This window comes from Onychomys torridus, chromosome 6, assembly GCF_903995425.1.
Source record: "Onychomys torridus chromosome 6, mOncTor1.1, whole genome shotgun sequence".
Taxonomy (NCBI): Eukaryota; Metazoa; Chordata; class Mammalia; order Rodentia; family Cricetidae; genus Onychomys; species Onychomys torridus.
The window spans coordinates 8791086-8816107 of record NC_050448.1 but is presented as its reverse complement, the minus strand read 5'-3'; the positions used below and the strand labels follow the sequence as shown (position 1 = coordinate 8816107).

At 41.1% G+C, this 25022-nt stretch overlaps 1 protein-coding gene across 8 annotated transcripts in view; it reads right to left on the bottom strand.

Moving 5' to 3' along the window:
• The window catches only part of Tnik (TRAF2 and NCK interacting kinase), a 423448-nt gene that overhangs the window by 39154 nt on the left and 359272 nt on the right, over positions 1-25022 (bottom strand). For 3 of the 8 annotated variants that reach the window (XM_036189714.1, XM_036189719.1, XM_036189716.1), the window contains 5 exons: positions 17752-17915; positions 15063-15160; positions 12929-12952; positions 8580-8588; positions 7347-7531 (listed from right to left, as the gene is read on the bottom strand). In XM_036189714.1, the coding sequence (XP_036045607.1) occupies positions 7347-7531; positions 8580-8588; positions 12929-12952; positions 15063-15160; positions 17752-17915 (480 nt within the window). The remainder of the gene's footprint in view (positions 1-7346; positions 7532-8579; positions 8589-12928; positions 12953-15062; positions 15161-17751; positions 17916-25022) is intronic. The other 5 variants (XM_036189717.1, XM_036189715.1, XM_036189720.1 and 2 more) reach the window with 2 other exon arrangements.

Genomic DNA, 25022 nt, shown 5'->3' with positions numbered 1-25022 from the left:
AGAAGGTGTATTCTTTTTTGTTTGGGTGGAATGTTCTGTAGATATTGATTAAGTCCATTTGAGCCATAACATCAGTAAGTCCATTATGTCTCTGTTAAGTTTCAATTTGGCCGATCTGTCCAGAGGTGAATGTGGGTGTTGAAATTTCCCACTATTAATGTGTGGGGTTTTATATGTGATTTAAGCTTTAGTAATGTTTCTTTTACATATGTGGGTGCCCTTGTGTTTGGGGCATAAATGTTCAGAATTGAGACTTCATCTTGGTGGATCTTTCCTGTGATGAGTATGTGAAGTCCATCATCTCTTTTGATTGATTTTAGTTTGAAGTCTATTTTGCTGGATATTAGGATGGCTACACCAGCTTGCTTCTTAAGACCATTTGATTGGAAAGTCTTTTCCAAGCCTTTTATTCTTAGGAGGTGTCTGTCTTTGAATTTGAGGTGTGTTTCTTGTATGCAGCAGAAAGATAGGTCCTGTTTTCGTATCCATTCTGTTAGTCTGTGTCTTTTTATAGGTGAATTAAGTCCATTGATAATAAGGGATATTAATGACCAGTGATTGTTTGTTCCTGTTGTTATTTTTATTTTTTGGTGGTAGTGTGTGTGTACTTCTTTTCTTTGGGGTTTACTGCTGTGGTGTTATCTATTACCTGTGTTTTCATGGGTGTATCTGCCTTCCTTAGGTTGGAATTTTCCTTCTAGTGCTTTCTGTAGGGCTGGGTTTGTGGATAAGTATTGTTTAAATCTGGTTTTGTCTTGGAAGGTCTTGTTCCCTCCATCTATGATGATTGAAAGTTTTGCTGGGTATATTAGTCTAGGCTGGCATCCATGGTCTCTTAGTGTCTGCATTATATCTGTCCAGGTCCTTCTGGCTTTCAAAGTCTCCATCGAGAAATCGGGTGTTATTCTGATGGGTTTGCCTTTATGTCACTTGGCCTTTTTCCTTTACTGCCCTTAATATTCTATCTTTATTATGTACATTCAGTTGTTTAATTATTATGTGGCGAGGGGAATTTTTGGGGGGTCTAGTCTGTTTGGTGTTCTATTATAGGCTTCTTGTATCTTCATAGGCATTTCCTTCTTTACATTGGGAAAGTTTTCTTCTATGATCTTGTAAAATATATTTTCTGTGCCTTTGAGTTGGTATTCTTCTCCTTCCTCTATCCCTATTATTCGTAGGTTTGGTCTTTTCATGGTGTCCCAAATTTCTTGGACATTTTGGGTCATGACTTTGTTGGTTTTAGTGTTTTCTTTGACTGATGAATCTATTTCTTCTACCGTATCTTCAACACCAGAGATCCTCTCTTCCATCTCTTGCATTCTGTTGGTTATACTTGGCTCTGAAGTTCCTGTTTGTTTACTCAGATTTTCTGTTTCCAGCATTCCTTCTGCTAGTGTCTTCTTCATTTTTTCTATTTCCCTCTTCAGATCTTGGATTGTCTCCCTTGCTTTTTCATGATTTTCATTCAAGGATTTATTCTTTTCTTCTGCTTTAATTGTCCTTTCCTCTAGTTTTTTTTTTATAGCAGTCCCCTTCTTTCTTATCCTCTGCTTTCCCCTAGACAACACATTTTTAAGCACAGGGGACTGTTCAGATGGCTCCCCACTCTGTTTCCATGTAGTTCTCTGAGCATCTCTACCACTACATCAACACATGGTCCTTCAGCTATCAGATCTCATTTGTGCATATGTCCTTGGTGTTGTGTGATGAATGTGACATTCAAGAGGCACCTAGTGAGTGAGTGTTTGGAACATGGCTGGAAGGCTTTTCTTAGTATCCTTAGTAGGGATTTTATTGCAGGTTTTGAGTAGAGTCAAAGCATAATTCTTTTGTAAATTGACGAGTGACTAGCTATAAAGATAATTACTAGCATGTTTAAATGCATTAGGCAACCAATGCCAAAAATCTGTCATCTTACATCTAAAAGGGCATCTTTGGTACTGGATTCACTAGGATGTACCAACATAATTTTTGAAAATCCAGTGGTTAGTATGGGAAAGCAAAATAATTCTGTTCAGATAGTCATAGGACTTTAGAGGACAAAGAATTAATTCTAAGGTATATACACTTAAACAGGGTTGGTTGGTGCTGGAGAGATAGCTCAGCAATTAAGTGTACTTGAAGATTTTTCAGAGGACTGGGGTTCAATTTCCAGTGCCCACATGGTAACTCATAATCATCCCTAAATTCCCTGATTTCCACCAAGCATATACATGGTGCACAAATATACGTGCAGGCAGAACATTCATATGTGTAAAATATGGTAAATAAATCTAAAAAAAAAACCCGTAAAAATTAGGAAATTTAAAATGATGTTAAAGGCTTCCAGTAAGTATGGAAACTGTGACACAAGCATCTTTTAGACATCTATGAACTACTTGAGTGAAGAGGGAGTGGGGAAGAGGCGCTGGCTTAAGCAACTTCCAAATCCCCAAGAGGAGCTGTCTACAGTACTCCTAATTAACCTTTAATACTTGCTCCCAAACAGAAATACAGTCTGAGAAACCATCATAGGCAAGAGGAGTCTAAGAAGTTGTGACAACTAAATGCAGCATGGTAGTAGAGGAGGCCATGAGGGTGAAAGCGAAGCAGGCTTGGCCAGCCTGGCCAGTCCATGTCAGGGCTGCTCACTAATAGAACACATGCAATGCGGACATAAGAGATTCTTCCTGGAGACTGTGTAGAGAATGTGATGGGGCAGAAACAATGAACTCTGTTACCACCTTGATTTTCCTGTAAAATTGCAACTACTGTAACAATACAAGAATGGAAAGAAAACAAAAACGAAAATGATACAGCTAGAACAACAAATATCACCTCTTATCGTGTTAACTTTCCATCATTCTAGAAGTAATTTTTCTTCATATAGAGATTGGGTAGGAAAAATTAGCTATCCAAAATCCTATGAAGATTGTGAAAGACAAATCAAATCAAAACAAGCAATAAAATCCTACCATTGATTCAAATGAAAAAATACAGGAAATTTCCTGTAATTAGAGTACTGGTTTGGAACAATAATTTCTCCCTAATTGGATTTGTCCAAGTGCTCCTGGAGGTACTGATTTAATTTAATTCAATGCAATTTAATACGTGCTTTTTGGGCACCTGCTTTCTGGAAGGTCCTTGTTTTGGCAGAGGGTAGTGGATAGAAAATATGTTACCATGTGATTCCTCAACTAAAGTGCTTAGCCTCACCAAGAGCATAGGAGTGCTTCAGATCCACACGGGAGGACTTCAGGAAGAAAGGGATCGGCTGGGTATCATGGCTCCAAGGAAAGGACACTGGAAATGAGCACTGCATTTGATGGCTGCTCAAGTTTTGTTTGGCTGGAATGTGTTAGGGCAATCATTGGTTGCAGAAATACAAGCGTTTGTAGGGACTTAGGGATAAAGCATGACCAATCACCCCAGAGCATGAAAATGCACAGGAGGGCAAAGGACTTACAAAGAAGCACTGTAGTAGCTGAGGAAGCGGGCAATGGGTTGGAACTGTGGTGTTTTAGTGAGAACAGAAGGAGGAAAAAGAAAGCTATATGGCTTTCTTTATCTAGATGGCATCATGAGACTGATAAAATGAACTGTGTTAGGACTACATTGTCACCATTTGGACTTACCTTTTTATTGCAAATTATTTTCATTTATGTATATTTGTGAGTGTATGCCACATGGGTATGGGTGACTGTGGAGGGCAGGAGAGGGTGTTGGATGCTAGAAACTGGAGTTACAGGCCACAGTGAGTCACTGGGTGTAGGCTTCAGGCCTATACTCCATCCTCTGGAAGAGCAGTGAAGGTTCTTAATCACTGAGCCATCCGGGCAACCCACAACCAGTGCCTTACTGTCTGAAGTCTGGATTGGGACTGCAGGGAGGGCACTGACACAAAGTGCACCTCTTCAGCTTGCTCCACATGATGCAAACTGACCTGGCTCTTCCCATCATATCAACCTTTTACTTTGCCTGATTATAAGAATAGTCCATGTCTATCATATGCTTGGTGATATACATAAAATAAGAGTTCCTTACAACTCTTAGATCAGTGGTAGTCTCTTATGCTCTGGGGCTATTTTCTTCCATCCTTACCTTCCATGAAGTGTTGCAAAATGCAGTCAGCTAGTTATGGAACCCATCTTCAAGGGCACTGTTATAGACTACATGGCAACAGTGCAAAGCTGTACTAGGACAAGCTCTTATTTGAACACTATAATCCATGGCTGCCTGTGTGAAAGCCTGGCCCTCCATTTCCAAGAAGCTTGCTTTGTGTGCACTTTGTAGGAGTGAACTCTGTTACAATATACTTTTATTTTCTCTAGAAATATATAGCCTGAAATATAAAAGTTTATCTTAACAAAAGAAAATAATAGTGGTAAGAACATGTACAAAGGGACTAGCCCCAAAGCCTTCAATTTGTACATAAGTAGCTGTTTTATAATGGAGTTTTAATAGTATGAAATTTCTAAGGTGTATAAGCATTGTGTTGGAGAACAGACTGTATCTATTTTTAATGCTCATGAAAATACATCTATAGTTCAGACCAAACTGGTACACACACAAACATACACACACACACACACACACACACACACACACACACACACACACACACAAACACACCTATCTCTCTTTATTGCCTTTTATTATGTATATATCTCTCACACACACACATATATATATGCAATATTTTAAATACACACCCTATTTTTAATAATTTTTAATGGACAATCATTTCGATCTATCTAAAATTTCCAAGTCTTTAAGAACAACATCAGGTCTTGTCTCCATTGTAAGCATCCCACAAGAACCTCAGTTTACCATTTGTTACCAGAGTTATAGTAACAGATCCTATGAATGTCTTTACCAGTATGTCCAAATTGTCCCACTGAAATACCCTCCTCAAACATAGCACTGATCACCTAATGGCTGCATGCGAACATGTACTCTATTGCTCTGGTGGTACTAATCCAGAATCTCTCCTCCACTGTCATAGCCCTCATGTTTAAACCATGCTCAGTCTTCTGTGTTTCTTCAACTCTTCCCTTGGCCTGGGCTTTCCAGTACTACTCTGTGTTCTTATCTGTCTTCCTGACTATCATTCAGGTTACTGACATGCTTGTCATTCCTTTGCATCAGGCTACAGGCTTGCTTGCTCTTTGAAGTCTGGTCTTGCCACTTTGACTCGGTGTGATTAAGTCATGGTTAATTTTGGAAATTATTGGAAAGTTGCTCAATTCCAGACACAACAAAGTCTTCAGAGTAGAGAAATGGACAAGCCACTATTCCATCCTCAGAGACTGCCACTGTTCAAAGAGGGAGACAAACATGGCAACAATCCCTACTCAAGGTATTACATGCAAACTTAGGGCTACCAGGGAAATAGAAGTGACAATGAAGAAGGGGGAGGAAGGGGCAGGAATAGATAGCTTGTCACAGCAGCCAGGGGTGTGGGAAGGTGATTTCCAAACAGGCAGACAGCAGATGGCAGAGATAAGCACAATGCCATCTATTTTGGGGAATGTTAGAAGATAGACGTTTTGTCCTGAAGGATAAGTTCTAATTCTCCTCTAGAGGGTGGAGGGGAAACATCATTCATAGAGTTACAAAGTATGATAGGGGCTTAGAATATTCTTTATACTTTTCCACAAATTATCTTTGGTTATCCCAAATGATTAACTATATCTTCCATGTATAATTTATCTCTCTAAAGAAGAATATAAACTTGGAAGGCAGAAAATAAGTTCATCCTCTCCAAATGCCTCAAGACCCTCAGCACAGTATTTGATATGTAGTGGGAATTGTAGGAATATTTTAATTTCATCACCAGCTATTATGCCAGCAGTTGTATGCCCAGTGTTTAGAGAGAACTTTGAGCATCTGTTAGAAGAATTGAACAATGCTGAGTCAAGACAAAATGGAAAAGATCAGCATGTTTTGTAGAGATGTTCTGGCTTAGTAGTTTTGCCTCTAGAACAATTTTATTTGCTATTAAAAGACAATTTAGCATAATTTGTTTCAAAATGTCATATCTTAGCGTTTTTATATTTGTCAATAATTAGACAGCCAACACAAGCATAGATTAATAATGATGGCTATTGGGTTTGTCTCTCAGAACTGCTTGGGATGGTATCCTCTGCACATTGGCCACCCTGTCCTTCTCCAGTCTATTGAGCAGGACAATAATTATGATGTGATGACATCAGTATGTCTACTTTCAGTGGTGTCAGTATGTCCTGGCGATCAATCCTGATAGTTAATCCAAAGAAGTGGAGGGAAGAAAGGGAAGATGGGAAAGTCAGCATCACCTGTCATCAATGTCCTGGCAACCCAGGGTGATGACAACTTATGGTTATTTTTGGAGGACTTAGAAAAGCAAAAAAAGAGGATGGGATGTTAAGAACCAACCCAAGAATCCACTCCAATGAGCAAAACCCACTGTGCTTCCTGTTCATGCTGAGGGAAGAAAGAAAAGTAAAAACTGGCCAGGAGGGCCAGTGAGCACCAAGCCAATGAGGGGACCTGTCTCAAAAAAGAAGGTGGACAGCATCTGAAGAATGGCATCCAATGTTGACTTCTGGCCTCATATGGACATGAACATATGTATAACATACACACTGCACACATGTCAACATCAACACACATGTAGGTACATACATACACATACAAAAAAGAAAGAAAAGGGATCAAATAAAAAAGACCTTGAAGAGGATAGTGTAAAAATAGTAACACTTAGAATGTCCTTGAGTGGTTCTTTGCCTCCTGATTATTTCTCTGTGGAGCTAACACCTGTTGCCATGTGCATTCATTTTTGTTTATTGGTGGCCATGGTGGTAGGTAGAGTATACATCTTCCTATTCATGTCCCTGACCATGATCTTATTCTCTTGCTCATAGGTGGAGAGGCATGTGCCAGTGTTCTTGATGTCCATATTGTTTGTCTTAGAGAGGAGAACAAGATGGGAAGAGCCATCTGAAGAAGAGCAAATCCAATAGTCATGGCATGCAGGGCACACAGGCCTAGGAGCGCTTGACATGCTCTAGGTGACTGAATCAATGGAGAGAGATATAGAACTATGTTCCAATAAGAATGCAATTCCCCAATGCTACTTCACTTTGTCAGGGTCCCATGTGTGATTTGTACTTAGCTAAAATTTCCCATGATTTGGTTTGGAGACTCACTCCCTTCCTGGTCTTCCTTTGAGAAACAGTCTAGATCCTGCCATGGTGCTATGCATCTGTAGGTCTCAGCTACACCTGAAGCTGAGGCAGGAGGATAGCTCAAGCACATTCAGGGCAAGCTCAAGAACAATCTGTACACTCCATCTAACAACAACAACAACAACGAGAGCATCTTACATTAGTCTGGGGATGTCGCTGACAGCCACTGTCCCATCGTGAGTCTCGCTCTCCCCATCCTCCTCCTCCTCCTCACTGCTCTCCGACTCCTCACTGGAGGAGGAGTAATCAGTCACTTTCTTCAGTGGACGGTTTGTTTCTTCAATCCGGAGTTCTCTTAATTCTTTGGCTAACGCCGTCAGATCCTACGAAAGAAAAGTTTGTAAGCATGTCAAGTGTAGTTACAACCAAAGCTGTATCTCCCAGCCAGTCATTGTTCCAGCTTAAGCAACAAGAAAAAACGAAAGAAAGAAGCTCTATAGAGAACTGTGACAAACACAGTTACCGTATGGAACTAAGAAAATGATGCTTGTGGTGTGGAGAAGCTAAGAGACAGGAGATGAAATAAATTCAAACTTTGTTCTAAAACAATAGCTAGACCGGGACTGACTGTGCACATGTGTGTGTTAGACCAGGACTGACTGTGCATGTGCATATATGTGCGTGCCGTGCTGTGTGCATGCGCATACATATAAACACTGTGTTTTCTTTTTATTTTGAGAGGGTGTGGTTGGTCACTCCCAGAGTTGAATGGGAAAAAAAAAATGGGATTAAAACTTATTCCCCAAGTATCATTGAATTCCTGGTCAAAGCCCTGATGATGAACTTTCCTCTCTTGTGTGGGCTACTGGACCAAAATCTAGCATCAATTGTAGAACAGAGCAGTTGCCAAGGTTCATTTGGTGTGAAGTCATTCCCCAAAGAACAAAGGTACCACATCAAGTGAGAGCCCACCCCAAATCCTAGTGCTACTGAAATTTAGAGTCACAGGAATAAGATAATCAAGAGGAACAACAAACAGACAAACAAACAAACGAACAACAAACAAACAATCAGTTCTCTTCCAGAACAACAGGTGTTTCATTTTTAATTTTTAAATTTCAGTCACCTGGCAGAAACCCTTACAAGAAATGCTGAAATGAATTTAAACACCCAAAGGAAGAGATAGTTTTTCAGTTTTCCATGAGTGTGATGAAACCTTTAGCCTTATGGATGTGATGAGGCAGGACTTAGTCACCAGGCATAGTGCAAGACAGTGTGCTGGACATCTGACTACCTTTAATGGACATGCTTTCAGAGCAAGGCGGAGGGAGGCAGTACTGCAGAAGCATGGCCGCTCTACTTTGCATGGGTTAAACTGCCCATGGCACGAAGCATGCAAATGAGGAAAAAGCAATTTGACATTGGTCTTACCATTTCTCCCTATTTAGGGACCCATGTGGGAATCAGAGCATTCAGCGAGAGACAGGGAGTTAGGGAGAAAGAAACTCATTGAAAAATACTAAATCCCACATTTTCCCCCGAAAATAATTGGCCATATTCTCTCTTTATTTCAGTCCAGAAATGTATTTGTCCAATTCACCTGATGTATGATTAATCTCAGTGACATAAATGATGTTAGGTCATTGATCCCAATTAGCAGAAAAACTCTGATAAACATGCATAGTTAATGGTAATTAGCTTCAAGGCACCCGTATGTCATGGTGTTGTGCACTGTGGCTGCACGGCAAGTCCGCACTCACAGAGCAATCACTTTGGTGCTTCACTGAAATTTAGGAAATTCATGCTGTCAAGTGAATGCGTCAGAGCCATTTCCTTTTAATGTCTCAAATGGAAAGCAATATGTCCTGAAATAAGGCCCCATGAAGGGGAGGTTGCAGGAAATCTCACCTGCTCATTCTACTTGTAAACACACTTGTTGGGGCTTTCCCATACATGCACACTCCCTCAAACATCCAACCCCAGTCTCCGCCGTCTGTGAAAGTGAATCTAGAGTCGGATCCAAAAGGCTTCACAATGTCTAAAGAAAACACACTAGGAAAGGAGAGATCCTCCACACACAGAGAATTGTATGCAAATTCATTTCTCGTTTCTTAGGCAATGCACCCAACCAGGAAAAGCTAACGTCCAGCTTTCACCCTTCTGCATATTTCCTCTTGATTGCTGCAGATACATTCGTCTTTATCAAACACAAAGAGTATGAAGAACATGCTAGATGGGCACAATGGGGACAAACTGTTGACAGATTTGTCAAGACTCTGAAAGCAAGAGGACATGGTGAGCTTCCAAACCAGCAAAAATGACAAATCAGACACATTTATTGCATATGTAGATTTTTATAAGGTGAGACTATCAAAGAATATAACTGATATTTAAAATGTTACTTATCATTAAAAACTATGCTTTATTATAATTTAAAGAGAGAATATGGTTTAAAGGAGCTTGTTTCTACTATCAAAAAGTCTGAGTAAAATATAATACTATCACTATGACTTATTTAAATTAATGATACATTTTTCCCCAGGCATGGCTTCCTTATCTCTGACAGTTCAAGACAAAATAAGAGAGAGAGAAAGATTAAAAAATTCCAATCTATTTAGAATTATTTAGTAAGTCCATAACCCAATAACAACTTCAAGAAAGTTTCACTTGTTAAAATGACCTACATTTCCCTAAATTTTGTATTTATCAACACTTTAAAATTATGACCTGCTTTATAATTTTGGTTTTAATCGGAATTTTTTATTTCTGTGTTATTAAAAAGCGCTTTCCTGAAACATTAAAAATAAATTGCAAATCTATTTCAGTTTAATTGGTAACAGCTTGGAGAGTGGGATAGAAATGAAAATTTCAAGGTAGCAATAATGAGTAATCAAAAGCGACGGCCTGAAGAAAATCAATCTCCCACTGCCAGGCACCTCTGAGGCTAGCTGGACTTTTGTTCCTCATATGCTCGTGATGAAGAAACTGGATGATATTGAAGTCTCAGGAAATAGACATGATGCAATGTTGTCACTGCTGGATTTGGATGCATTTTCATGCACTTTATTCTCTGACAATTCCAATTTCCTCTATCTAATGAGCCTTTCATGGTAATTTATTGCTTGGCTGTCTCAAGCCTGAAGCTAAAAAGCATTAAAAAGGAGAATAAAGGTGCTATTTAGCATGAAAATATTTGAGAACATATTAACTAAAGGAGAGATATGGCAAAATACTTCATTCTTTTCCCTAAAGTGCTAATGTGAAGGCAGTAGGCAGCTCATGTCCACAGGGTCCAGTGTTTCTTAGCTTCTTCAGGACCTAACTTGGCACCTGGTGAGCTTGTTTTTTTTGGACAATTATATAATATCTTGTTTTGAAATATGATCATTTAGATTTCTTCTTTTGAAATAATACAGTTGATTAAAAGTTTACTTCAACTGGTTGAGCCATTGTATTGTTGGAGAATTTTAATGTGGCTTTTCTTTTATGTGTTACATTTTCCCTTTTTAGGAAAGCTAAGGAGTGATACCAGCTCATCCTTAACCTCAGCAGGCTCATTTGAAGGAAAAAGAGTCCAGCTCACTAATTATTACTTATTTTTTGATAAAAATAAGTGATTTTAGAATTTTTCAGTTTTTGAAATCCCAATAAAAACCTAACCCACACCCCAGTGTTTGCTTCTGCACGTAGACTTCATGTTACACATTATGGGAATGTAAAGGGTGTGTGTTTACAAAAGTTGTATTAAATAATAGTATTGCAAAATTCCATAGTGCAGTAGAAAGTAATGTTAAATTTATAGTTACTTTTTGGGATTTATTGCTATGAAAAATTAAACTACTGAATTATCAATAATAAGAAATACATTTTAGAAAGGCGTTTAAAGACTCATTTGAATTTCATTCTGGGCCATCTAAGTAGGAAAACAGTTACAGAAGGAAAGTCATATCAACACCTAGGAATGGAGATGGGTGGCAGAGCTGAGGTCAAGATTTCCCACCGGTGGCTCCTGTAACATGTATGCCCAGGTGACCTCTTCCTGTGAGGAACTGTCCCGTGTGTTGTAGGATGCTTAGCTCCACCCTTTCAATGTAACCACACTACCAGTAGCTTTGTCCCCTACTTTTAAGTGTCACAACTACAGTTGACTTCACATTTTGCTGAGGGGCTCCTAGGCAAAAGAAGGGCAGCAATCATGGCTAAGAGCTACTGTGTTGGGTGGGACCATCTTCCTGTTTTGAGTGGTCCAGCTCAAGAGTCAGAGCTGTTAGTTGACTGGGGGCATTGGCTCTGATATACAGCTTCGGAGATTTTGGTATGAAGTTGCCTACCCTCTCATCTCTATCTGGTGTGGTAGAGCAGACCAAAATAAATGAAGCGATTTTCAAAAGGCCTGGAACATCCAGGGTTAACCCGAGGAGATCTAGGAGATCTCTTTTCCTCACAGAAGCCACCTCCATACAGACGTCTGGACACTTAAGTTGTTCATATGATACTACTTTATTGGCAGCTTTAGTACCCAGGACCAGAAAATAATTTTCTTTCTTTACCTGCTCTGGGTGACGGATAAAGAGTTGGGATAGTCCCTCCATCTTGTCACCACTATGAGGGAAAAGCAAGGCCATGGTGCAGTGACTATAAATAGTCCCATGCTGTAGACATGTTGGGGAGCATTCCTTTATAAACAGCAACCCCTTAACCAGGAAAGTGACTTTCTGAATCACTATGAATGGTGTGGTGGTCACAGTTTTGGTGAAAAACAGCTTCACAGAATCAAATTTCCCTACTTGCAAAGTTCATTCTGTACCTGTGGCTCAAATCTGAACAGTTACATTGGCTTTCCATAGCACTTTCCACTTAAAAAAATGCCTTTGTACACATGGCCTAGAACCCTAAACAACGGTGGGTAAAGGCGGGTTGATGTTTTTATTCCCATTTTACAGACCAGAAAACTGACTGAGATTATGAGACTTATCCTAGCCAGCATTCACTGAGGGGGAACCAAACTTCAAATGTAGCTTGATTATCCCTGAAGCCAGTGCTTTTTCCACATAATTTCACAAAATGTACTTTGCAGAGCTAAAGCCTCAAAGCATTATGGTGACATTCCATGCGTCTGGGACTCTGCGAGGCCTGCCTGTTTGGATCCATTCCACTGTGCTGTGTTCATGCAGGCCTGACAAACAACGAGGTGGCTGTCCTCAGCAAGCTATCTACAGGGACAAAGCCATATGCTTTTCTAGTAGGAAAATGTCTCCACAGATAAGGACCTAGATCACTCAATTCACCCGGGTTCAGTAGCTAAGGCTAACGTTGTTTGTGGTGTTGTGACTACCCCACAAAATTAATTTAACAGTACACTTTAACTCCTGTTCACAAATCACACACTATATATTTAGGGTGTGCTAGAATTTTGTCTCTTTGTTTTGTTAGTAAAGCTGCTGAGAGCCATCTCCTAGAAAGGATGTTGAGTACAGGTTTGTTGTTAGAAGATACCAGAAGGAGAGACCACACCATTAACAAAATGCTAGTACCTGTTGTTTGCCCAGATGGGACACTGGGAAAGCGATGTTTTTGCTTAGAGAAGGACTCTAACGCTTTCTATGGGTACATCTGAGGGTCTCAGGCTGGCTCAGTTGAAGGGGCTCTATCCCCAAACAAAGCTGTATATAAGGGGGCTTTCCACAATCCCACTGGCCTCTTTTCTGTATGTCCACATCAGGAAATGGGTTTAATATTCACATCTTGTGAAAGCATGACCAAGAAAAGGTGGTACTGACCTCATCTATAGCTTTCTTATAGCTCTGTGACAAGAGAAAGCCAGTCCAGAGAGTCCACAGGCAGGGAAAGCCGGAAGAAAAGAAGCAGGTTAGATACAACATGGGCATGGTTAGTAGAAAACTCACACAAACAGGCAAAGAGAAGTTCAAGGCAGAGCGATGCACATTCCTTCATTATTCCTTAGCATCCTCATTACTTTCAGGCGAAAGAAGCAGTAGATGAAGGTGACATTCAACCCAGAACAGTGTCTCAGAATGTCCAAATCAATTTTCTACTTTCAGCCAGCATGTTCTTTTTTCTTCCTTTAGTTTTAGGGTTTATTTATTTGAGACAATATTTCATGGGTCCTAGACTGGCCTTGAACTCATTATTCAGCCGAAGATGACTTTGAACTTCTGATTGTCTTACACACTGGTATTAAAGGCATGTACTATCATGCCTTTCTTCTGCAGTGCTGGGGATCGAATCCAGGGATTCATGTGTGCAGAATGAGCATTTAACTACACCCCTATCCCATATTCTTTCTGTCTCTCAAGCTCCTTGGTGTCAGGTCCAAAGGGGACTGCACACCCCAAACTCTGGCACCTTTACCAAAGCTGCCAGAGGGGACAAATGGCTATCTATGGTGCCTATCAGCATGCTGGCCTCCAGGCTCCCTTATCATCACAATTCCCGGTGGCTCTTCTCAGTTCTTCTCACCCTGTGCTATCGCAGACTTCTCTAGCTCCCAGGCTTGCCTTCCTCTGGCTTCTCACTCCCATAGAACCCTGCCGTTTCTGCCGGCTGCTCTTGTCTTTCCCTCTCGGCCACCCTCCTGCTCCTCTCTCTTGGGGTCTTCTGCCCGTACTCCTGTCCTCCTCCATCACTCTCCCCCCGCCCTCCTCTCAGGTCCTGGTGCTGAAAAACTCCAGCTACAGCCTGGGCCACTCTGCTGGCCATGTGCAGTGTACCACTTCTCTCCCAGCTCTGGACTCTTCCAGATGCCTCTGGCTGTTCTCTCCTCATAGCTACAATAGAAACATACCTCAGAGAAGTCAGCCCTCAATTTATACACTTGGGTCCTTCATGTCCCAGCAATGACTCTGGATTTCAAGTCTGCGTCACATCATACTTATTAAGTTTTGGTCCAGAAAAGACTAGTCCATAGGCATGACAAGTAGTGAAGAACCAGCTGCCTCCATCTTAGGCTTGAAAGCCATCATATAGTAAAGACAACTAGACTCATTCCTGTTTATGAGTAATTCTGTTTCTTAAGAATTGGGCTATGCCCCACCTGTAACCTTAACTACAAATGGTTCTGTACTGCATGTTCCAGGAATGGCAATCATGTCTGTGTTTCAAAAAGTGTTAATAACCATCTTGCAACCCTACCTTTGTTACAGAAGGTTATATGACCACCTATGACTACCTTGTTATGACTACCTGTTGTTATGACCACAATGTTATGCCCACCCTGCAACCAATTCTTTGTTTCAGGAGGTCTTGTTATGATGTTCTGCTCCTGTAACCACACTTATTTTGTCCACAACCCCCCCATTTGAAAACCCTCTACCCCTGAGCTATAAAAGCCTTGTCTTCCTCACATCCGATGCTGATCTCTTAAACACTGCCCCAGGCAGTCCTTGCGTATAAGTAAAAAGCTTGCTTTTATTGATTTGGCCACGGTGATTTGAGTTGGTGGCCTTTCTCCTCCGACTTTCAGATTAACAGCAGCAGAAGACGGTGAAGATAGTTCACGTGAAAACCAGGGTGGAGAGTGACACCGAAACTGACAGCAATTTCCAGGAGGAGCCTGTGTGTCCCTAACTGCCACTTTTAACATTTTTATGTCAAAATACTGAGCAAATATTGTGAGATGGTGTGAGCTATTTCTCTTCCTTTTTGTTTGTTTTGTTTTTTTTTACAGGACTGCTGATGAGCAAGAAGGCCTCCAAAGTCAGTGGAAGCAACCCAAGATCCTCTCAGTCCCCACCCCATGAGGTATGACTTCCTTCTAGATGCTTCTAGCATACAGTACTCCTAGTTACCCTCAGTTTTTTGCTTTGAGTCATGAATGTAACCCCAACTACCTCATTTTGGGATTCTCAGGCAAGGAAAGACATAGAAATTCTTCTTAGGAACAAAATCACTCACAGCTGGTCGACTGGGCCGAGTGATGTCTCTGGATTCTTCAGGTTTCACTTTGGTGGGCTCATGAGGGAGCACCGGCGATCCTTCTGACTTACTGTTGGCTACAGAAAAGAACAGGGACAGGAAAGACAGGACATGCATCAGAAAAGGCTGCCTCACATTCTGAGTGAGTGACTCCAGAAGGACTACTCACTAGGCAAATACATGAACACCAATGGAAAACCACAAATGTTCAGAAAACAGTCAGACAACTGACGCCTGAAACCTAGAAGTCAACAGTGAAACACGAAAACCTGCAGTCACTACCAAGCTGACTGTGTATGAGGCACAGCATCAAATGCTTTCTCTGTCGATTATTGCAATTAATCCCTGTTCCAAGCCAATGGTGCAGCACCATTTTCTCATTCTCCAGATGAGCAGAGACACCCCGAGCTCAAGGTGACAATGAAGTTATGGATTTGGTTGGGATTCTTTCTGAATTTTGAAAGTCTTCTTAATCCTTATTTCAAATGAATTTATAAATTAAAATTTTAGGCTTATTTTCTTCTTTTATCATCTACTCATCAGAACAGGTTATTCTGATTGAAGTTTATAAAGAATAAAAAGAGTTTTATTTGATGGAACAAGTTTAAAAAGGTGCTGAGAAGTGTCTGAGATCTTTAAGGAAGAAAGATTGTTGGGGAATGTTATTTAATGTGTGTTACTTTTGTTTATGTTGCATTTGTTTAACTCTGTGAAGCTGTGTTACTGTGCCTTGTCTAAAACACCTGATGGTCTAATGAAGAGCTGAACGGCCAATGGCAAGGCAGGAGAAAGGGTAGGCAGGGCTGACAGGCAGAGAGAATAAACAGAAGGAGAAATCTGGAAGAAAGGGAGGAGGAGCAAGAGAACAAGGAGAGGATGACTCCAGGGGCCAGCCGGCCAGCCAGCCACTCAGCTAGCCAACCACCCAACCACCCAGCCACCCAGCCAGCAACCCAGCCACCCAACCACCCAGCCACCCAGCCACCCAGCCACCCAGCCAGCCACCCAACCACCCAGCCAGCCAGCCAGCCAGCCAGCCAGCCACCCAGCCACCCAGCCAGCCACCCAACCACCCACCCAGCCAGCCAGCCAGCCAGCCAGCCAGCCAGCCACCCAGCCAGCCACCCAGCCACCCAGCCACCCAGCCACCCAGCCAGCCACCCAGCCAGCCACCCAACCACCCAGCCACAGAGTAAGAAACAAAGAAAGGTATACAGAAATAGAATAGGAAAAGCCCACAGGCAAAAGATAGTTCGGATAATTTAAAGTTAAGAAAAGCTGGCAAGAAACAAGCCAACCTCAGGCCAGGCCTTTATAAATAAGAATAAGCCTCTGTGTGTGAGTTATTTGGGAGCTGGGGGGCCGGGGGGGCGACCAAAAAGCAGAAACAAACAACGAGAATGATGCAGGATCAGGAAGGTGTTGAAGAAAAGGTGAAGGGCAAGAACAGCGTTGTGGAGCAAGGATCGGGGAGGCTCCCTGCAGTCATAGAGTGAGAGCTGCCATGATATTTGTGTCATAGGTAGAGCAGGAAAGCCCAGAATCTCTCGTTTGTTTAGAAAGTGGCTTTTCCCTGGCAGAGATTACTTGTAACCAGAAAAGTAGAGGATGAAGGAAAGAATGTAAGAGTTAAGCCTGAACTAGAATTAACATGGTAGGTGCAATCCTGATTTTCTTTACAATTTTCTGTAAGGATGCAAAGACTCCAATGAACAGAAAAAAAGTTGATAGAATGGCAGTTTTCTAGGGTAAGAAAATCTCTGTCCAGATCAGTGCTGCAAAGACACATGGCACTCTGGTACAGGCCACTGACTGTCACATGTTAGATTTGAAGCTTAAACAAATTGGATATACAGAGATTTTACTTAATTGACACCTAGAAGATTAACAGAGGAGGCAAATTATGGTTGTGTCTCTTAAAGGGGCCACTAAGGAACTGGTGGGTTTCTTAAGAGAGAATGATTTACCAGCATATTAATATTTATCAAATTGTACTTCAGACAGTCTGGTATTACCATGAGCAAATTTACCCTCTGCAGAAGTGGCTCAAAAAAGAGCAAATTTGGACTAGTCAGAAGAGGGTTTTGCTAGGTGTTAATTAATTGTACTCTAGTCTTTCCATAGGTTTTTTTCATTAGTGAAAACTAAGCAATGACAAATGCTTTGAACTAAATATTAGGCTCTGGTTTTTATTTATCTATTGGGAACAACCAGAAGAACCGACCATGTCTTTAAGGCAAAGGTATTTTCTTCTCTCCCGTGTATTTATTTTATATTGGCTTTTAGAAAATTTCATTTTGAGAAATACCTAAGATTATGAAGCTTGAATCCTGGAAGGGATGTCTGGCACCTCGGGAACAAGAGAGTGGGGTGCACAAGACTGAAAAGGAGGAGTCACATGGAAATGGACATTTGGGGAACTGGACAGTTACCAAATTTTCCAATAAGACCGCTACTGGATATCTGCCTGGAGAACACTAGAAGCTGAAAGTAGACAGGGCTGTTGTTCACACTCTGATGTCTATGCACAGTTAGGGACAGTAGCCCAGTCCTTTTGGGAGCTATAAGCATGAGACCCCTGCTACCAGAGTTAGGAAGTGGCCACTCCTTTCTGCCTGTGGCTTTCCTCCTAGGCACACAGCATGGGCACAGTTAGGAGAACACTCACCCCGAACTCTGGTCCGTTCACTGGATCCTGCTTGTGACCCAGGCTGAGAGCCTCCTTGGGAGCTGGGCTGGGAGCTGGGAGTGCTGGAGCTGGAGGAACTGCCACTGCTGGTCCTCTGCAAGGGGCTCTCCAGGGTGGGCTCTGTTCTGCGGAGATCAGGATTGCTGCATGGACAGCAGAACACATGGCTATAGGTCAGCATCCAAAATATACAGGGCACTACTTAACAACTCAGTAGCAAGAGAATAAACAACCAGATTTTAAAGATGAGCTAAGGACCAGAAGAGACATTGAAAAAAAACAACCCGTACATAAAAATGCTCAGCATCACCTTACACTTATTAAAATGTTTTTCTCAAAAAGAGGAATGATAGCCATTGCTACTGAGGATGCTGAGAAGGATAACCTCATTGTCCTTTGTTGGTAGGATGCAAATTAGTGTAGCCATTATGGAAAATATTATGGTGATTCCTCCAAGAATTACAAACAGAGCTACAACATGACCCAATAATTCTGCTTCTGTATATATCTAGAGGAAATGAGGTCATTGTGTTGAAAAGATGGGTGCGTTCACTGTTGGATTATTTATAGTAGCAAAAGATAGAATCAGTATACATCCACTGATGCACAAATGGATAAAGAAAATGTGACACACACACACACACACATGTGTCAAGCCCACAAGAAGACATACACTGCATGATCTCACTTATATATGGATGGGCACAACTCAGAGTAGCAGAGAGTATAGTGTGGATTATTAGCAGCTGTAAGGTTTGGTGTGGGGACAATGAGATGTTAAGCAAAGAAAGGTTTCAGTTAGACAGGATAAACAAGCCTTTGAGATCTAGTGTATACTGTGGTGCCTTTATTTAATATGTATGATGAAAGTAGAATTTCTTTTGAGAAAAGATCTCATTATGTAGATTACTACAGCACCACAAATAGCTTTGGAGTAGATCCTAAATGTTCTCATCACAAAAATGGTAACTGTTTGAGCTCATGTCATAATTTATACATCCATTAAAATATCAAATGGTAAATATAAATATATGTAATTTTAATTTTGTATATATTAATAGGGCTGTGGGTGATTTGTTATTGGTAGAGACTTCTGAAGTCCTGAAGCAAAGGAGTCAAGGGAAGATGGAAACTATGCTTCCCTGGTGGAGTTATGGCCAGACTCTGGAAAGGGTAGACGCCAGAATGGTAGATGCTGGAAGCGTGGAGGATGAACTCCAAACACAACATACTAAAAGTACCAGCTCTCAGATAAGGAGCACTAAGAGGAGACCTTCTTTTGAACAGCTCTTCCAGTATTCATTGTAGACAACTTGAAATATATGAAAAGGAAAAATGAGGAACATCTCATACAATTCCCAAGCTAGGAAACAGTCAACCATATTTTACTATTACCAATGTTCAATTTTATCTCTGACTTTTTGCTTTCTAACACTGTATGGTGAGCACTTTATTATGCTCTGAAAAGTGCTGGCTGCAAAATAACCCATCATATAGACAAATTTATTTGGTCATTCCTCTAGTGTTAGTCATTTATGGGGCTTCCAACACATTTCTGTGACAAGTAACGCAGAACTAACCATGTGTCTGCACACTGATGCTCAACTCTCTTTCCTAGTTTTGGAATTCTTGGTTGAAAGGTCATGAACTCTGTGAACACATGTGTATGCAGATGTTTAACGGTCTTAGCAATTTTCACTATGTGATCATTCTGCTTTCTGAATTTCTGTGTGTATATGTGTGCATATACGCGCACGTGTGTGTGTGTGTGTGTGTGTGTGTGTGTGTGTGTGTGTGTGTGTATGTGTGTGTGTGTGTATGTGTGAGACTGGTGACCAGAAGTAGGTGTCAAACACCCTGCAACTGAAGTTACAGGTGGTTGTAAAATACCTGATGTGGATTCTGAGAATTAAACTCCGGTGCTCTGTAAGAATGGCAAGTGTTCCTAATGGCTGGGCCATCTCCTCAGGCTCTCGGGTCCATCTTTATTGACTACAAAGAGCAGCATTTATTTTTTCCCTCAGTGTTATCATAGCTAGGCACACAGATCTGTTAATTGTTGCTTAGCCTGCAGTGAAAGACCCGGCAATGGGTAAACATGGAGAATGCCTACCCAGTCACCCCAAGTGATGGCGCATGAGGAGGGAAGAGAGAACCTTCTAGCAATGGTGGTGGGAGGCAGCTGTGGAAGTTTTTATGATTTTGTTAACACTAAACAGCATCTGAGCTTCTGTAATGTTTTTCCCTTTTGGTTTATAATTAACTTCTCTTCATTTGCCCATTAGATTTGTACAGTTCTGGACAGGGATAATGAGTGATATGTGAGAGTTAAAGCTCCAGGCTGTTGCCAGCCATTTGCTGAGAGGGGAAACTGTCTCCCTCATTTCCAACAGCTCTAGTTCTCTAAACTCCTGAACATTTTTGTGAAGGAGACGCTGTGATGCAGCGTGCCAATGCAGGACATGTTGCTTCAAGTGAACTATTATGCTTTCATCCACTCTGACCAGCTCAAGAGTACCATGTGCACCAGATTCTGGGCCACGTGTTGGGTGTCCCATATAGAGTTGAAAACAACACGGTCCTCGTGCCGAGGCATTTGTAGCTTACCCTGCTGATGGCCTTGCCACAAAATGTCTAATTTTGTAAGCAAAAGTAACACATATAATTTTTTTGTTAGTGCATTTTTAAAAAGATAGCACACAAAAGTAATGGGCATTTGGGCATTTTCATACATGCTTGTAAGACACTTCTTGCTTTGTGGTGATATGTCTGCCCGATTCATGGTTGAGTTAAAGTGGCTAGCGGCCATGTGTAACTTCAGTGGCAAATATATGTAAAAATAATCATGCCTCACAATTTATCAATTTTGGTGATATGAATTCAGAATTTATGACAACATTTACTCTTAGGGCATTTGTGGGAAGTGGGCGCTAATTCAACTCAACAGCAAAGCCAACTGCAGAGTGACTGTTGGTGAAGCTCATAAAAATCAAGAATCCTTGCTATAATAATGGCACTCTTAATGGAACATAACTATTTTTGTGAGAACTGTTTGTATCTAAAGGGTTGAAATAAATTTGGGTCTCATGTGCAAATACCCCTAAATTAGAAAATACTCAAAATGATCAATACTTCCTTCCTAAGTATCTTACATAATAAATTTGTTATTTTTCACAGAAAACAACTATCCCTAATGCTCAAATAATGGCTTCTTCCCCACTGCTCTCTTTTATGAAACAGTGGTGGTCAGGGAATTATTAATAAATTACTAAATTGTTTGTTCTTAAATTTATTACTAACTAAATATATTATAGACCAAGAGTGGTGGGTTGCATTAAAGTTTCTTTTTTTTTTTTTTTTTTTTTTTTTTTTGGGTTTTTCGAGACAGGGTTTCTCTGTAGCTTTGGAGGCTGTCCTGGAACTCACTTTGTAGACCAGGATGGCCTTGAACTCACAGAGATCCACCTGCCTCTGCCTCCCGAGTGCTGGGATTACAGGCATGTGCCACCACCACCCAGCGTATTAAAGTTTCTTATACTGCTAGATTTTATGGAATAATGATGTCATCTTCTTTGTACTAAGAAAATATTGTGAGAATGGTGGAGTACATGCTCTGAGATGTCCTCGAAGGTGGCTGTGGTGTTGTTACAGTATTACTTGCTCTTTTTACCTTTCCTCGGATGCCTCAGTCAAATTCTTGTTGAACCACATGTAAATTGAGTCTTTTTAGAACAAGATGAGGGCTGGAGAAGGTCAGGCCAGGAGGTGTCCTGTCAAGTGACACTATCGCCATGGCAACAAGATGTATGTGACAAAGACAAGAGTTAACAACTTTGGCAGTAATGTGAAAAGAGACTATGCATCCCATTGGTGTTTGGGAAAATTCATGCACATCAAGGGGTCATGGGTGGTGCTGTAAAGGAGTGAGGCCTACTGGGACTTGGTAGAGTATCAAAGAGTCTGGATATAGCCTGTGTGGCAACAAAAGCTGGTGTCTTTCAGCAGAGGCCAGCAGGTCAGTTCACCAAGTCTGTGGTAGGAAACAGGAAGTCAGCTGGCCCGAAGGGAAGGGTGGTGGGACAACACCAGCTGATCAAGCCTGCTACCCGCCTCCCGTGGTGGGTTCCTGGTTAGGAGGAAAGCATGGACAGACAGATGAAGGCTGTGGGCATGTTAGGGGTCTTGGCTATTTGCAGAAGTATCTGGGATGCACATGCATCTTTGATGAAACTCAGAGCTTCTTCCTGTGTGAGGCTAATTAGATCCCATGAGCATTAATTCCTGACTTTGGGCTCTTTAGCATGAGTCCTCGACTCTGGGTCCCCATCACAGGTGGTGATCCTCATTCTTATCGATGAACACTGAAAGAAATATTTAGTGTCTCGATCCCCACACAGAGAAATAAGGGAACTTAATGTCTTTTCTACATGACTTGCCTTTTCTTAAAAATATGAGTAATGTGAGAAAATGACACATGATATTTTTTCTTCCTTATTATATATGTATGATCTGCCTTATGGGCTGAGGGATCTGAAATAAATGCTCATAGGGAGAGGTTCAACTTCAGAATTCTACTAAATAACAGGTTTCCCTTGTTCACATATTAACTAAGGCTAACTAGGATCCAAGCATGCAGAAACTTCCAAAATTCTTAATACATTTCTTTAAATGCTAACTTTTAGTTCACACTTTTTCTACCCAGCAAACAATGATGTTTGCTCTATAAAACAGCATTGAGAGAATATGTGGTAATTATTCTATCTACTTGAACTGCATAAAAAGTCAAAACAGAAAATGAGGATTACAAAGTGATTTTGTATCCAAAGCCTTGGGCCAAGTCTTTAATTAACTGGCTGACTGCCAAAATTCTCTTTACTTTGTTCTTTGATAACATGGCCAATAAGAAAAAACTACTCCTAAGAAGATATGTTTGGGATGGGGCAGGGAATTACTTTTGAGACTAAACATTTAGTCACTGTTTTTTTTTAGACTGGGTGTTTCTAACAATTTAAATCTTTTCATATTTCAAAAGTACTTGTTTGAGCAAAATTTTTAATTTGGTTTCAAAAGAACACATGGATCAAAGCAAAATATTAAAGTGCCTAGAAGTTTGAAAATAGCAATATTTTTGCAAAATCAACTACAACCTTCATTTAAACTTTCCTGACCATCCTCATAGAATGAGGCCATTGGCATCCAGGCAGGTGGGACCTGCCTATGGAGCTTGAACTTAAGCAATACCCAATTTCCTGGGTGGGAAACTGTGCCACTGCCCACCTCCACCCCCAGAGAGGGAGCTGTCAAAGTACGAGATGATGACACGGTTCCTAGAGGGGTGGGGAAGCATTGGGGGTACAAATAAGCTCCACAGGATCACACCTTTTAAAGGATAGTGCAAGAGGGTAGAGCTCAATGCCTTCAAGGTTAGGAGGGACTGCTAACAGACCTGTAAACTGCTTGGTGAGAAAGTCAGGGACAAAACAGTGTCCTGTCAATCACAGAGTCAAGAGTTCCCAAGGCAGACTACTAGAGTTCAAATCCCAGTCCCACCACTTCTTCCTTTGACACACTGGACAATTTGTTTGAGTTTTGTTTATTTCAGATTTCCATCTATAAAATGAGGGTGATGAAAATCCTTGCCTTGGAATTACTATATGGTTTAAATAGTTAATATTTGTAATGCTAGCTGGCAAGATGGCTCAGTGGGTAAAGACACTTGCTGTCCAATCATGGCAGCCTGAGTTTAATCCCTGGAGCCCATAAATAACCAAATCCACTGAGATGTCTTCTGACTACCCTCATAAATAATTTAAGAGTATTTTTAATGTGTCATTCACAGTGCTTCAAGAGGTATTTATTAAACACTGAAATGAATATAAATTGCCTCAGGAACAGAAGACAAGGTCCTGAAAGGCCTACCCACAAATACTTGCTGTTCTCAGACAGCAAAGGAGTAAGAGAATGGAGAGGTATCTCTATGAGAAGGAAGTGCAGCTAGAATAGTAAGGTTCTGAGTCACTAGTATTAGTTACATACACTCAAGTGCACACTCTGACTGCAGATTCTTCCATTCAGGGCACTACATAGTTGCCATTGATTCAAACATGTTGTTTACAGTTGCTATGAAGTATCTGACATTTGACAGTTCCTATGGAACGTCTTGCCCTCAGGATCTGGGATCCACTGTTGTAAGTGAAGGAAACAAGCTTCTTAACCTCCAGGCTGTCTACTTTCCCTCTTTTGCTCACTTAGCACACAGTTTGTTTCTTCTTCACATCAGAATATGGACAAGGAGAACCGCTTTCCTGTGTGGTGACACAGAGGCCAGGATCCTACCTTCTTCAAGCATTACCTTGAACTCTGGTTCCTATGTTGTTCATAAAGAATAGAGAAGCCTTCCTTTAAGAACAATGCATGTGTACATGTATGTAGAGTTTGTGTGCATGTGGATGAATGTATATGTGTGTGTTTATGGAGGCCAGAGTACAACCACAGATGTTGTTCCTCAGGAGTGTCCACCTCTTTTGAGACAGGGTCTTCATTGGTCTGGAGCTCACCATAACTGGCTATAATGGACAGCCACTGAGCCCCCAGGGATCGTCCGGTCTGTATTTGTCCACTGTTGGGATTATAAGCACATTACCACACTGATATTTTTACATGGGGTCTAGGTATTACATTTATGCTTTCTTTAAGCAAGTTCATTTACATACTGACTCCAAAGCAAAGTAAGAAAGAGATGTAAGACTTAATTTATCCCCCAAAATATGTGTAGAACAAAGAACATGAGGTGCACTTAGACCTTTGAGCCCTGGTGTCAGTCTCTGGTCACTGGAAACACTTGGTCCCAAGGCCACATATAGTCTTGCACATAGCATGGCATTACCATATATTACTTAACTTTAGCAAACAAAATAACAAATAACATAAAGTGTCTTGAATCTGTTCTCCATTATGTTCTGTAATTTTCACTGGAATCTACTCTAACTCTTCTAGATTTTTTGTTTGCCTTGAGAATCACTTAAAGATGGTAAAGAAATAAAAGGAACATTGACTAAGTATAGAAAATACAGCTTTGAGCATTGTAAAACACACAACTCACTTAAGAGCACCACCCCCCTTTTAAAGGCTCCATTGATGAGTAGTAAGGCAGATAAGATAGCAAGGCAGGAGGCATGAGTCCCAGTTTTGATGCCCCTGTGAAGTTCTTTCCATGCCCAGGGCTCGGCTGTGCAACCCACTATAAGGCA